Source organism: Primulina huaijiensis, chromosome 16, assembly GCF_012295235.1.
Source record: "Primulina huaijiensis isolate GDHJ02 chromosome 16, ASM1229523v2, whole genome shotgun sequence".
Classification (NCBI taxonomy): domain Eukaryota; kingdom Viridiplantae; phylum Streptophyta; class Magnoliopsida; order Lamiales; family Gesneriaceae; genus Primulina; species Primulina huaijiensis.
In genome coordinates this window covers 15,733,488-15,748,355 of record NC_133321.1, presented here as the reverse complement: position 1 = coordinate 15,748,355, position 14,868 = coordinate 15,733,488, and the positions used below count along the sequence as shown (strand labels likewise).

At 32.4% G+C, this 14,868-nt stretch overlaps 2 protein-coding genes across 7 annotated transcripts; one reads left to right on the top strand and one right to left on the bottom strand.

The window, feature by feature from the left end:
• Positions 1 to 2,471: 2,471 nt before the first annotated feature.
• LOC140961233 (probable galacturonosyltransferase-like 1) lies at positions 2,472 to 3,962 on the top strand. The gene has a single exon (XM_073419617.1). It carries the CDS (start codon positions 2,666 to 2,668, stop codon positions 3,737 to 3,739), a length of 1,074 nt encoding a protein of 357 aa, XP_073275718.1. The 5' UTR covers positions 2,472 to 2,665; the 3' UTR covers positions 3,740 to 3,962.
• Positions 3,963 to 10,026: 6,064 nt separating this feature from the next.
• LOC140961232 (uncharacterized) lies at positions 10,027 to 13,809 on the bottom strand. 6 transcript variants are annotated; one of them, XR_012172315.1, is made up of 4 exons: positions 10,804 to 13,809; positions 10,457 to 10,667; positions 10,268 to 10,338; positions 10,027 to 10,195 (listed from the first exon to the last, which is right to left on the bottom strand). XR_012172315.1 is itself a non-coding variant. In XM_073419616.1 (2 exons), exons 1-2 carry the CDS (start codon positions 13,394 to 13,396, stop codon positions 10,648 to 10,650), a joined length of 2,613 nt encoding a protein of 870 aa, XP_073275717.1. In that variant the 5' UTR covers positions 13,397 to 13,809; the 3' UTR covers positions 10,027 to 10,647. The 6 variants fall into 6 exon arrangements, 1 of the variants encoding a protein (XP_073275717.1); XR_012172318.1 differs by having other exon boundaries at positions 10,027 to 10,076; XR_012172314.1 differs by having other exon boundaries at positions 10,268 to 10,667.
• Positions 13,810 to 14,868: the final 1,059 nt, after the last annotated feature.

Genomic DNA, 14,868 nt, shown 5'->3' with positions numbered 1-14,868 from the left:
TCGAAGTTAAAGTTTTAGTAGATCCCTATAGGGGGCTTGTTGGTGATTAAAAAATCTCGAGGACTTATTGATACGTGGTAATTGTAGAGGCTCCCTGTATTAAAAATAAATAAATAAAATATTACATATGTACTATCTATCTATAGAATATGAGGGGACATATGAATAAGCCTTGGGTTCTCGTTTCCACGGCATGGCTGCCAAGTCTTAAAGTCCATGCCCGACAGATGTAGTAAAAAGTCAAGTCTGGATCCTCAGTCCTTAGCATGCAATACATTGGATTCCATCCCTCAAGTTTCTAATTTGTACAAAGGCACTGAAAATCTTATAAATGTGTGTGTACTTGTATCTCATGGTTGGTTGGCCACTAGAATCGGTACGAATTTTAAATAAAATCCCATATGATGTCTACGGCATAATTGACTCGATAGTTTTACAAGAATTCGACTTCCCAACTCCAAGTGTTAATTAAATGGCGTAAACAGGACAACTTCATTTTCAAGTTGTCTATTTTTACGGTCTCACGTGAAAAATCATATGTAGATCCTTCTCACCATCTTGATAGATTAAATGTCTCGTACCATTCTTTAACTAATCATGATAATTTACTTATCCTTTTAATTTAAAAAGTAACCATTTCTTTTCTTTGTTTTTACTTTTTTTTATATATAAAAAAAATCACATTATTTATTCCAACAAAATGACAGAAAGAGTTGGAGCATTTTTGGGCTTATTGTTGTATTTGGGAAAATAAAATGGATATTCATCTTTATTATGAGGAAATATACTTGTCATTTTAGAAGTGTCTATAATTAATGAATTAATTAATTTTTTAATATAGGTTTTTCTTAGAAATGATCAAAAGGCTAAAAAATAATAATCATGATGAAAATATGAAACTGTATTTAGAGAAAAAGAACAAAAATGAACAATAAATCTTGTTTTTATTACATGGGGATGGAACCAAAATTGAGAAGAAATTTTCTATACTCCAGACGAACCCTTGGTCCAATTATTCTGCCGTGTATGTCGTACGTACAGGTCAACTTCGGGCTACAAAATTTGAAAACTTACCTATATAATTTACATTCAAAACTAAATACACGTGATAATTAATGTTTCATTCCATCTATTTATTATGATGAAAAGTACACACGACCCACATTCTGTCACATTCAGCTTCATAATTTTAAGTATATGTCCTAGACTTCGATTACAAGTTAATTGTATTGAATACTTCAATCGTCTTCAATCGTCATAAATAAATAAATAAATAAATAAATAAATATATATATATGTATATATATATAGATTATATTTCTTTTTTCGATGGTCACAGATATTACCATATTACATTTTTATTTATGATATTCTTGCTTAATGTATTAGTAATTAAATGATTAAAAACAATTACTAACAATTTTTATTTTTATTTTTATTTTTGGAAATGGGAACACAATGTGAATGTATTATGAATTATAGTAGCAAGAAGTTGGTGTTATTTTCGAAAAATACCAACTTTACACCCTTGCATTTGCTTAAAAAAGAAGGATGACTTGTGAGCTAATATATATTATTGGTGTGATGTGAATATTTTTCACTAATTTTATTGGTTATTCACTTATTTTTCAGATGAAAGGTATTATCAGTGTTGGGAGAAAAATGAAAGATCAACTCACTCTTTAATAACTAGGAATAAATATCTATTTCTAAGTACCTACATTCGTATACAAGATAATATTATCATGATATATACGTAAGTTTTATTCTAAATATTTTAAAATCGTGAGACAAAGTAAATTGTCGAGAACTATAGAATAAGTCTGTTGTTAGGTGGTTTCACATATCTGATCGATATCTAGTGTAAAAATAATAATTGTTTTTGAATCAAATAGAAAATAAGGATTAAAAAAATTAACTTATAATTTTATAAGAGTTTTTATATTTTAGAAAATATGTGGATACTTGTAACGCGTACAATTGTTCACTCGTTTTGTTCAGATTTCATTATTGTTGTGTTTGACTGATGAGTAGATTCAAAGTTTACAAGATTAAATCCTTTTCACAGTTTTATGATGTACTGAGATATATCTGTGATGAATATATATAGTTGTCGTATATATATACATTAAGAGTATTACTTTCTTGGGTTGACTCATCTCACAGATAAATATATATAGTTATCTTATTTGGGTCATACATGAAAAATTATTACTTTTTATACTAAGAGTATTACTTTTTATTGTGAATATCGTTAAGATTGACCAGCCTCACAGATAAAGATTCGTAAGACCGTTTCACAATAGACCTATTCTTTTTTAAAAAATGAAACACATTTTGCACAACACATGCAAAAAGTGAAAACCTTTAACCTTAAATTTCATAATTTGTACCGTTTAGCCATACAGTTTTGTTCTCTACTCCCATCACTTATCCTAAATGCAACCGACTCATAACATGCATAATGTCTTCAAATTTCACAAATCCTCCATTTGTAAGATTTTGTAAAGAAAATACAAAACCCAATGTTGAAAAATCTAAGTCATGGCATGACACCAAGAAAATCAATATAAAAATCTTTGACCGAGCTGCCCATCCAGCTATGCACTTGCAGCCCTCCAATCATATAAAAGACCTCTCGTCCCCCAACATCCACAAGATCTAGATGAAGAACCCTGCACACCTAATCTTCTTTCAATTTTTTACAATCACCGCTTGCTTCTTTCTTGCCACTTCTCTTGCAAAACAAAATGAAATAACCAAAATCCCACAAATATTTAGAGAAGCCCCCAAATTCTACAATGCCCCCTATTGCCCTTCTATTGTTGATTCCGACGATAACAACAACATGGAGCTGGTGTGCTCGATGGGAGCTACCCATGTGGCGATGACATTGGATTCGGCCTACATTCGAGGCTCCATGGCTGCCATCCTCTCCATCCTCCAACACACTTCTTGCCCTCAGAACATCTTCTTGCACTTCGTCGTCTCGGCCTCGACTTCATCCTCGTATTTACTTACGACGATTAGAGCGTCTTTCCCATACCTAAACTTCAGAGTCTACCGGTTCCACGATACGGCAGTGGCGGGTCTGATCTCCACATCTATCCGTTCGGCCCTCGACTGTCCTCTTAACTACGCCCGCAGCTACTTGGCTGACCTCCTGCCGCCCTGCGTCCGCCGTGTCGTGTATTTAGACTCTGACTTAGTCCTTGTCGATGATATTGCGAAGCTCGCCGCCACCTCCCTCGGGGGAGACAAGGTCCTGGCGGCTCCGGAGTACTGCAATGCCAATTTCACATCCTATTTCACCCCAACATTCTGGTCAAGCCCTTCGCTTTCCCTAACATTCGCCGATCGAAAAGCGTGCTATTTCAACACCGGAGTGATGGTGATCGACCTGCACCGGTGGCGGGACGGGGATTACACGAGAAAGATTGAAGAATGGATGGAGTTACAGAAGAGAATGAGGATATATGAACTGGGTTCTTTGCCGCCATTCTTGCTTGTTTTCGCCGGAAAAATAGCGCCGGTTGATCACAGCTGGAATCAACACGGCCTCGGCGGAGATAATTTCCGTGGGCTCTGCCGGGATTTGCATCCGGGCCCAGTTAGTTTGCTGCATTGGAGTGGGAAAGGGAAGCCATGGGTGAGGCTTGATGCTAACAGGCCCTGCCCATTGGATGCACTTTGGGCACCTTACGATCTGTTGAAACCTCCGTTTTCATTTGATTCTTGAAATTCTTGACAGATCACAAAATATCAAAAAAAAAAAATTTATTAATATAATTTCTTTTTGTAGAATTTGAGAAAGACATGTATATACATTCGGGGACACTGTGTAGAAATGGTGGATTTGAATTTTGCGCTGTAAATTTGATGTACGTAGGAAGCTATAAGATCCATGAATCTAGACTGTACGAAGAAAGTACAGAGTCCAAGATTAATATTTTCTTGAATGATGTATGTTTACGAACTTCACTGGTTGCTGCACAGAAGAAACTAATCTTAGTGGGTTCAAAAATCCTCTCTTCTTTTTCACTAATATTATCGAACAATTTTTAGTATCTTATTATTGTTTAATATTGAATATTTTGTAAATTTAGTTTCATAAGCACAATTTTATTATTCTTCAATACACATCGAATAACTTTTTAGATTAACGTAACAATATGCAAATCATGCTAATAAAATATATTACAATTTCATTGATGATTAACAACACGATTACGATGGATATCAACAACTTCAAGCAGGATACAACTGCTAGAATTTCTTGAAATTTTATATGAAATATGTATATTTAGGAATTATATGTTACTTGACAAAAATTTGTGTAAGACGGTCTCACGGGTCGTATTTTGTGAGACAGATCTCTTATTTGTGTCATCCATGAAAAAATATTACTTTTTATGCTAAGAGTATTGATTTTTATTATGAATATCGGTAGGATTGACCCGTCTCACAGATGAAGATTCGTAAGACCGTCTCACAAAGACTTAATCATGTTACTTGTAGCATATCAAACGAGCATAAAATTGATTACTTGTAATATATCAAAATATACCCTTTTGAAAATTGTTATAAATAACCTTGTCGCGGAACCCAATTTTCGCGAGATTAAATATATTTTTATGGAGCTACCAAACTAAAATAAATGATCTCACTTTCTTGATATATTTCCTTTTCATAAAGTATTATATTCGCTTTCAAAGTACATGAAAATGACTTCGGGCCGAAGGATGCTACGATTATAACCTATGTTTTGATTAAAGTTGATTTTTTAAAAGAAACATCGATTCCGATTAATGATATTTATTTTTATAGAAATTGCTTGATTTATCCTTACACATGACTTCTTTTTGTTAAACAAGTCGTTAGAGCCAGTTGATTATAACAATCTTAGACTCATTAAAATTAAAAAAAATAAACATTAAAAATTATAAAGGAGAATCGAAAATTCTGAAAATCGAACAAATTAAGAAGTTTTTCGACGAGGAAAAAAACTTAAATATAAAGGTTATTCACGATATAAAGATTTTTAATTTAAGACATGATTTTTCATTTAAATGTATTAATTATTAAATAATCACCACCATTTTTGCATAATGAGATCATGCAATGCCGACAACTCAGTTTGGTTGTTTTTCCTCTCGTGAAAATTAATTAAATTATAATGCCTTTTTAAGGAAATATAATTCTTTTTTATTATAAATATTTTATTCATTCCAATATTATTATTTTAGAAAATGCCAACGATTTCTAAGCGTCATTTGACTTTTATTCATATTTTATATTACATAATGTTGGCTCTAACCTTTGACGTGGCTGAGCTCCATTTCTTTCCAAATTATGAACAAGAAAGTGAGAGGATCTGATGCAATTAATTAATTATTATTTAAAAAAATTATATTAAATTTAAAATTCCGATTATGCATTTTGATATCGATTTAGGAAACCAAAGACAATACTACGAATAACGTCTTCCCATAAATGATAAGAGCAAATATATTTGATTAAAAAAAAAACTCAACCTGGTGTAAACGAGAAAATATTATTTTTATATTGATTTTTTTAAAATATGAAGCGAGTCATGCTCATATCATATATATAAATCCGTGACAGAGTCCGTATGAGATTTAATCTATAAATTTTACCTTCCCCTTCGATTTAGGAAACCAAAGGCCATTGCAAACTTGACCGAGTCTAGCTAGTATCATCGACCCAATTTTGTAACTTGAAAGTATATTTTCGAATAACCGAGCAAGAAAACAATTCGATTCAGACCCAGAAAATCTAACAAAATGCAATAATGGTATTAATTAAAAGAAAATTCGTGTTTATTTAGTTAATTTTGAATATCAATTAAAATATTTTATTGAGATGCATATGTCGTCGGTGGGAAATATACAAAGATGCGACGCAACCCCATTAAGTCTACATCTTCATAAATAGTGATGGTATATTTCAAAGTTTCACATGGGAAGTGAAGACTTTTTAGGCATCCTCTTTAAATATGTATCATCGTTTTTTGTAGTGGCCCAGTTCTATTCAGTAGGGCCAGTTAGCTCTACCGCATGTTATATCTCTTATATTTTCGGGGATTTTATTCAATGGATGTAGGATAGCTAAAACATTTTATTTGGTTTAAGAATGAAAATTTGGACCGTGAAGTTTACAAATGAATCAACTATGAGCAATACAATACATAACCATATGCCTGAACTTTGATACCACGTTGAAATTGAGATTCGGATATAACTCAATCTTTTGAATTTTCAAATTTGTCTAATCTCTAACCGACACAAGTTATAACCACGTTCTCTCTTTCTTAATTATATGTTTACTTCATTTTTTTTTGCATGTCCCGAATGTATAGTTCAAATTTTGCATTCAATAACATTTTTTCTTGTTTTTTTTATTAATATGTGTATCGACTAATACTGGAAAATAAAACCATTTTTTGAATGAATTGAATAAGGATAAAATAAGAAGTTTTCTGTAAACTTTTTTTTCAACGATTTTTTTTAATCTGTGTGAAAAATAAACAAACAAATATATTTGAGAAGGAATGAGTATATAGACAAATATTAAGAATTTGTTTTGCATTTCTTAGTCTGAAAATTATCCCACATAATATTCTATATATATATATATATATAGAATGGGGCACTTGTCGTTGCTATTTATGTATTCTTACGTATGAGGGAATTAACAAATCATATCATTTAACGCGTTTTTACTTTATATAATTGAACTTTATATTTATTAATTCATTTAATATTGAAGAAATATAAATGTAAGCACCGTTCCATGTAAATATATTAAAATAATTTAGTATCAAATATTTTTTGTTTAAAAAATTCTAGAGATTATATTGAAGTTATTTGAATATTATTTTTTTATTATAAAATTTACTAATAATTAAGTTGAATAATTTAAACGATAATTCACCTTCCCACAGACTTTGAATGGGAAAAATTTCAAAGAATGTTCTAATATTCTTGAAAATGATCGTAAAAATAGCACATCGATGTAGATGGAGGAAACTTTTCTTACGTGCAATGAAACAAAATCGTGTAATAAAAAAATATTGATCAGAAAATATTTAAAATAATATATTTGATGCACCAGAAATAAGGTGCAACGACATGCACGTGACTCACGTAGAAGATGCCATGCATGCAACACATTCTTAGACATGAATAAAAAAGATATAGGGCACTTGGATTTTTAACTTTGACAATTTTCCCAAGTCGTCCGGTCGGCACGTACTCGTTCCGCCACCTAAAATAGTCGAGTTAGATTTATAATTTCTCAATCCAATAAAAAGACAGGTGACCGATCATGCTTAGCTCGTTTTGACATCTCAACCTGTTTACCTCGACGCTCATTTACTGAACTATGGGAACTATATAAGATGTGTAAGGATGCACCAAGTTATACCATGAACTTGATTGATTTTGAATCCGGTGAGTTGATGTCATTATATTCCATGTATGTTTCAATACAAGGCTCAAGAAATCAGAAGCTCAGGTTGTTTCAAGTCCACTAGTAAAGTAACACGTTCGAGTTATTGAAAATATTTAGTTTTTTCATTGTTAAGGATGTGAATATTTATTGAACGGCAGAATGACTAATACATGATTGAGTAAATTATTATTTTGAATAACTCATGTAAAATGTGAATCAATATGATTGAGAAATTCCAGAAAAATGAGAGCTTTGACAATATGAGTTGTCTCAAAACACTTCTTGGTCTTTAGATTGAAACAAATTAATGTGTAATAAAAGTGGAATAATCCCTTTAAATAAGAATTTTTTTAACAAAATCCTGAAACCTTAAATGGTAAATTGGTAATGCAGTGATGAAATCTAAATTAAATATTATTAAGTTATCAGTAATGATGAGAAATTTAAAGTTCTATTTTAATATAAATTTGTACCAACTATGAATTTTTTTTAAAAAAAAAAACATAGCACACACCAACTATGTGTGTATTCCGTAGAAAAATTAGAAAATGAAATTAGTCTTTTTATTTTAAAATGAAAGTTGTTAATTTTAAAATTGAAATAGATGGAGAGAAAATAAAATGTAAAAAAATGAGGTATATATAATTAGATGGTTAGATAATGTTTTGAAAATTATAAAAAAAATTAATCGCGACATATCAATAAATAAGGTTTAACTTTAATAAATAATGTAGATATTTGTGTAAAGATTTCCAAAACATTATCCTCCACTAATTTTTATACTGCTCCACATGGCGAACTGAATTATTGGGACCATCAATGATTACATTTCCTCTTTTTTTTATTTATTTATTACATTTCCTAATTTTAAGATAGAACAACACTTGAACGTACATTATTACCAATGCATTTGATGGGTCGATTTTTAACAATTAAAGCATTAAATGTATAATTTAAGAATGTGACATCAATACTTGCAATCGACTTAGTCCCTACGCTCGTAGTCCGAACTCCACTTTCCATTTTTATTTTAAGGGAATACATATATGAATCTCCAAAACATATCAATATTCTTTCTAAAATATCAGACAAATTTAGGCAAAAAAATCAGGGAAACAATAATTGTGGTTCGGTATATTTATTTTTTGCGATTTCGATAAGTCTTAGTTTGTTATTCGTTTGCTTTTTTTTTTCTTCCATTTTTAGTCTTTTCTCAAACGAAACATTGAAATGATTTAAGCATATATGTGGTACGAAAAGAACATCAACATGTCGTGCCACATCAATAATATAACAGAAAAAGAATAAAACTATCAAAAATTGAAAGACAACTATGAAAATGAAATTTACTAACATAAAAAACCAAAATTACGACAACATATTCAAACACTAATATAACCTAGAATTAAACTATTTCCTATTCAGAACAAGAAAATAAAATTGAAATATTTCAAAATATAAGATTATCAGCATACTAAGAAAGAACCATTATAAAAATTNTATATACACACACACACACATACACATTTAAAGTACCTAGTGCAAAAACATAGAAATAATAATTCAAAACGTGCAGAATAGCATGTGAACAAATTTGGGAAAAGTTAGATTTATTTAAGAAAAAATCGTAACTCATTATTATCAGAATAGACGATGATTATCATATATTAATTTGTTTTATATCGAAGACAAATAATGTACCCAATGTAAATTTACTAGTTAGTTCCCCAATAATTTAAGAAAATTAGGCATCAACGTATTGGCAATAAAATTATGAGTGGATCTCTTGTGAGACGGTCTCACGAATCTTTATCTGTGGGTCAACCCTACCGATATTCACAATAAAAAGTAATACTCTTAGCATAAAAAGTAATATTTTTTTATAAATGACCAAAATAAGATATCCATCTCACAAAATACGACACGTAAGACCGTCTCACACAAATTTTTGACTAAAATTATATAAATAATTGATCAGCACATGAACATGTTACAAAGACCAAAATTTGTACGATGTTATTGTTTTTAGTGGGTTATAAATTTTGTCAGTACAATGATATATTTCTAATCAGTTGTGTCAATTTATTTAATAATGTAATATCATTTCTTTCTCACCACACACAAAGAACCAAAGTCCATCATCTAAATCTTTAGTAATAGAAGTATGTTGAAGTAAAAATGGCAAGTCAAGTTTTTGAAAGTAAATGTGAATCCACCATACCTTTCAACATTTATGAACAAAATTGTCCCATCATCTCTAATATTTTTACGCAATGTATCTATCAGAAACATTTTTGTACAATGAATCTGAAAAAAAAAAACGAGTCGGGACATTTTTTTGGTGGTGTGCATCCTTCTCTTGGAACACCTGCAAAATGAAGCCAAAAGTGAAAATCCATTGGGCATTTCGCATATTGATTGAAACATACGGACAATGTGGTGATACACTTACGCTTGTATGAAACTTAATCCAGCGGTATCAACCCTTTGCAAAGGGTAGTCTGGAGCATGAGGATGAACGGGTTGGATGGATTCGGTTCGATCATATGCTACGAGGGAAATTTTGAATGACGAAAGCCAAATCATGATCCTAGATAGCATTTCTATAAATGCTTACAATCAATCAGTATCGACCATATCAAGCACCACGAGCTCGAATCAGCCTTTCTTCGCATTATAGCAATTTCTGATGTCCAATTTCTTGCATGACCGTCAGAGACATCTATAAAATAAATGGAAGAAATTTAATTGGGAGTAGTTGAAGATTAAAATTGAAAGGTGTTTTGAAATAGACCTGCTGATGTCTTGCTTTTTCTCACATTTTGGGTTTACAAGAATCAGCAATGATATGATAAGTAGCTCCTCCTAAAATTATATGTTCCAAATATTCATGGTTTTCAGCAAAAAAAAAATTCTCAACATGAGAAGAAAGAAAAAACGGATTTTTTTGCATTATCTGCTACGGGTAAGAAAGACGTCGTACCTTTTGAAATCTGCCGTTTAACTCTTTGGGACGACAACGTCTACCATCAAGATTAATAGTGCAAAATACCATGCTCGGATTTTATATCCAAAATCTATCGAGCAATCCAGATATTCTATTTTCCAACCCAAAATCTCTCTTTCGTGAACCAGCCACTTGCCATTAATGAACATGTGCAATTTGAGTGTATTTCATGCACCTACTGCTTCAGCTGCACATGTAATATAATATATAACAATTAAATATCTCATTATGCATGCTAGTTAAAAGGAATGCGAAGGATTCAACAACCATTATTATTTGTAATATTAAAGCAGAGGTTTGCTAGGATATTATAAAGATTTTACCTTCGCATGGTGTCCCATATCCTGTAGACTTGTTTTCAATTCCCATCTTGTCCATTTGATCAAAAAGTGCAACAACTTCTTCCATGTTACTAATATTTGAAATATTTCTGTTCAACATTGAATATTTGGTGTTTGAGGGAGAAACTCCTTCCTCAGTCATTCTCTTCAACAGGTTATTAGCATCATCGGTTCTACCGTTCTTGAAGCATCCGTCGATCAAAGTATTATAAGTGATTGAGTTAGGAACTAAACCTTTCGAGTATAGTTTATGGAATAGCCTCAATGCACGATCAATTTTTCCCAATTTACACAGGCCACTTAGAAGAGAATTGTATGTAACAATATTTGGTGAAAGACCCTTTCTCAGCATCTCGTCACGTAAAAGAAAAGCGTCATCAACATTTCCGGAGATTGAAGCACTGTGTATAAGGGCTGAGTATGTGAATTCGTCAGGTACGAAGCCCCTTCGGGAAATATCTCCAATAATTTTTCTTGCATCATCAGTCTTCCCACATTTGCATAGCCCGGCTATAGCTACATTATACAGCACATGCTTGGAAAATTTTTGTCCTTGAGCAATTTCATCAAGAGAATTTGAGATTTTTTGTGTTTCAATCCCGGCCATGTTGGATTTAAAGCATTTGTAAAACTGTTTGAGGTCAGGGACGACATCCAGATCAATCATTTTCTTCAATAACACATTTGCATCATCAGTCCTACCAACTTTGCTAAGTCCACTGATAAGGGTGCTACATATGATAGCATTTGGAGCAATTCCTTGTCTTCTCATCTCAAGGTATACGTCCAAAGCTTTCTTTATTTCTCCTTCTTTGAACCAACCGGTGATAAGGCATCCATAGGTGATAATATTAGGGCTCAGTCCTTTCACACGTATCTCAGAAAGTACATCTGCTATATCTTTTGATTTCTTTACCCTAAACAGTCCACCTATCAGCGAGTTATACATTTCAAGGCAAGCTGAAACTCCTTTCTTGTCCAAAATTCCTTTAATTTCAAATGCTTTTTCAATATTTCCGGCTCGACAATACCCATCAATCATTGTTCTGTTAGTCATCTCATCCGGTGTAAAACCTAGCTCATTCATCTTCTCAAGAATCTGCTCCGCTTCAATCATATTTCCCATCTTACACAATCCATTGAGCATGGTGTTCAACACAACTGTAGATGCTGCATATCCTTTAGCTAGAACATGTCTCCACAGCATCAAAGCCTTCTCAGAGTTCCTCTCTTTGAAAAGGACATGGATAAGAGTGCTAAAGCCAATCTCATCAGGAACAAAACCTCTTTGGAGCATCAAATACCAAAGTTGCAAAGCATCATCAATATTACCATTTCGACATAATCCTTTTATTAGGGTATTATAGGTTACTTTCGTTGGATATACACCATTACCAGACATTTGATGACAAAGCTTGAAAGCATCATCTACCAAGCCTTCTCTGCAGTACCCATCCAGCAATGTGTTATAGCTATAATCATCTGGTTTAAAATTCCCTTCAACTATACTTGTAAAAACTAGCTTCGCTTCACTAATTCGGCCAGTTTTACAATAGCCGTTTATCAAAGAATTGAAAATGAACAAATTCATATCCAATCCTGAAGACAACATCTCATCCTTAATCCTAATTGCATCATCCATTCTCCCAACTCGACAATACCCATCGAGTAATACGCCATACAACTTTGCATCCAAAGAAAATATGTCCCTTTTTTCTTCCTTCAGCCTTCTAAAGACCTTCTCTGCTTCCTCCATTTTCCCAAGCTTACAGTATCCCTTAATCAACAATGTGTACGTAACAACATTTTTACTAACTCCACGTTCAGTCATCAAGCCCACCATCTTTTTCACCCCTTCCAACTCCCCACTCTTTACATACCCATTGATCAAACTGTTATAACCCACTACATGCAATTCAAAACCCAATTTCTCTAGACCTTCCAAAAATTCCAGCGCTTTAGCAATCTTACCATCCTTACAATATGAATCCAACACTATCACGTAAGTATACTTATCAGGTACAACCCCGACTCTGAGCATTTGATCATATACACAAACAACCTCGCAAAACTCATTCCTTCTGACCAAAGAACTCAACAGACTATTACATGATCGCAAACTTGGCAAGCGACCACATTTAGGCATATTGTCAAACACGTACAACGCATTCTTCAACAACCCACTTTCCACATAAACCTTAAAGATCATATCAAAAACAGTCGCAGAAAACTTAAATAACCTATAAACACTAACCAACTCATCGTAAACCAAATGAACTGGATGACGGTTGCTCTCCGATAGATCCACAAGAGCATGCAAATACGACCGTGTCTGTGGAAACATTCGGGCATTGGATAAAATGTGGATGATCTTGATATGGGATCTGAAGTTGGGTCTGAAATATTGTTGTTTAGAGGCTAGTTCGAAAAATTGCAATGCCGCAGTTGGGTGGAGCTTGAGGTTTATGAGGACGCCGTCTAATAGGTCGTCGGAGAAAGAAAAGCGAAGCTTTTCGAGGGCGTCGAAGCGGCTGAGGATCAATACGCGGCTGATTTGGACAGGGAGATTTACCATATCTTTGTGGTAACTCCGAAACGATAAAACGAGGATCACGGGTCAAATCCTTTCTCAAAGACAACAACTTTGACTTCTTCACCAGTTGCATAATTCGGAGTCAGATTCTGATAGACGAACTCATCAATTACAATGACATATAATACGTCCCATCAACAAAGAAGGAGCTACGAGAGAGATAAATTTAAGGAGCCGGCTGGGATGAACATCGCAGATGCAAAAGTACACGGGCCACAGGAGCTTGAAGAACACGCGAAATCGAATACTATACTACTGACCAGAATGTGCAGCGTTCATGTTTTGTGAAGCAATAATTAATACGCTATCAAGAATGTGAAATGCCATTGAGGCAAACAGAAGCAAAATTGAAGCAAACAGAGAGCAAAGCTCTCAGTATGGACATATGATCCCTATTCCATAGGGTGGGGGAGGCAAAATTTTAAAAAAATAAAAAATTGAAAACAATATTCCAATTTGTATTATCAAAATTTCGTGAGTTAAATTTCTTATTTAATTTATAATAAATATTAATTTTTATGTTAAAAATATTATTTTTCATTGAATCAAGTCGACCTATTGTATAAAAGACATACTCTTTTACATTTGGTTTATTATTATCAGACTTACTAATAATATTTATATCGTTTTCGAGGAAGCTTATTCCACGTTTAAGATAGGAACCGGAAAAATGCAAGTAAAAAAATGGTTGGAGGACGATCAAATCACAGCTTAGATTATTATTTTATTCTAAATATTTAATTTTTTTTAATTTTCGTATTTTTTCAATAATTCATTTGTATCATATTCAAACACAAAATCTATAAAATAATCATAATCATCCGATACAAATTGATAGGCAAATATACCAGATAATCTTCAAAAAAATAATTTAAAATTTAAATAAAAAATTATATATTAATCTAGGCAACCGATTAATAAAACAATGCCGGAGACATCGTCTTTCTAAAAATTGAGACGCCCGATCCATCCACCGCTTAGACGGTCCTAAACACCAAACAAGGAAAAATAAACAAATAGTCATAAGCAAACATATACTACATGAGGAATGGAAAAACAAGGATATGAAAAATTTTAAGCTACTAGGGAGGGATATCATACATCTTGTTCTATTACTGATTTAATGTGTTAAATCTAATTTCCTACACTTACATACTCACATGTTTATACAAAATCATCTACGTGCACTCAATTACCGGTACAAACTCTTTAACTTGTGATGGCCTTAGGATTCAAAAGAACATATATAGTTGATTAAAACTATAATTATCATTAGATTTTCAGATCATTAGCAACTAATCTCAGTTTCGTATACAATAATGACATAAACATATACCAAATTTATTTAACGTATTTGGCTTGAGTGGGAAAAAAATCATATGCACCAATTGATGTAGCATTCACTGTTACATTTTTTTTTTTACGATAAAACTTGCAGTCTTTATTCAGTAATC

Bases quoted from the DNA above. Each gene is read 5' to 3' on its own strand.
- LOC140961233 (XM_073419617.1), top strand. From the start codon at position 2,666: ATGAAGAACCCTGCACACCTAATCTTCTTTCAATTTTTTACAATCACC.
- LOC140961232 (XM_073419616.1), bottom strand. From the start codon at position 13,396: ATGGTAAATCTCCCTGTCCAAATCAGCCGCGTATTGATCCTCAGCCGC. The intron at 10,668-10,803 runs GTAAAATCTTTA...TTACATGTGCAG, and splicing joins ATATGGGACACCATGCGAAG to CTGAAGCAGTAGGTGCATGA.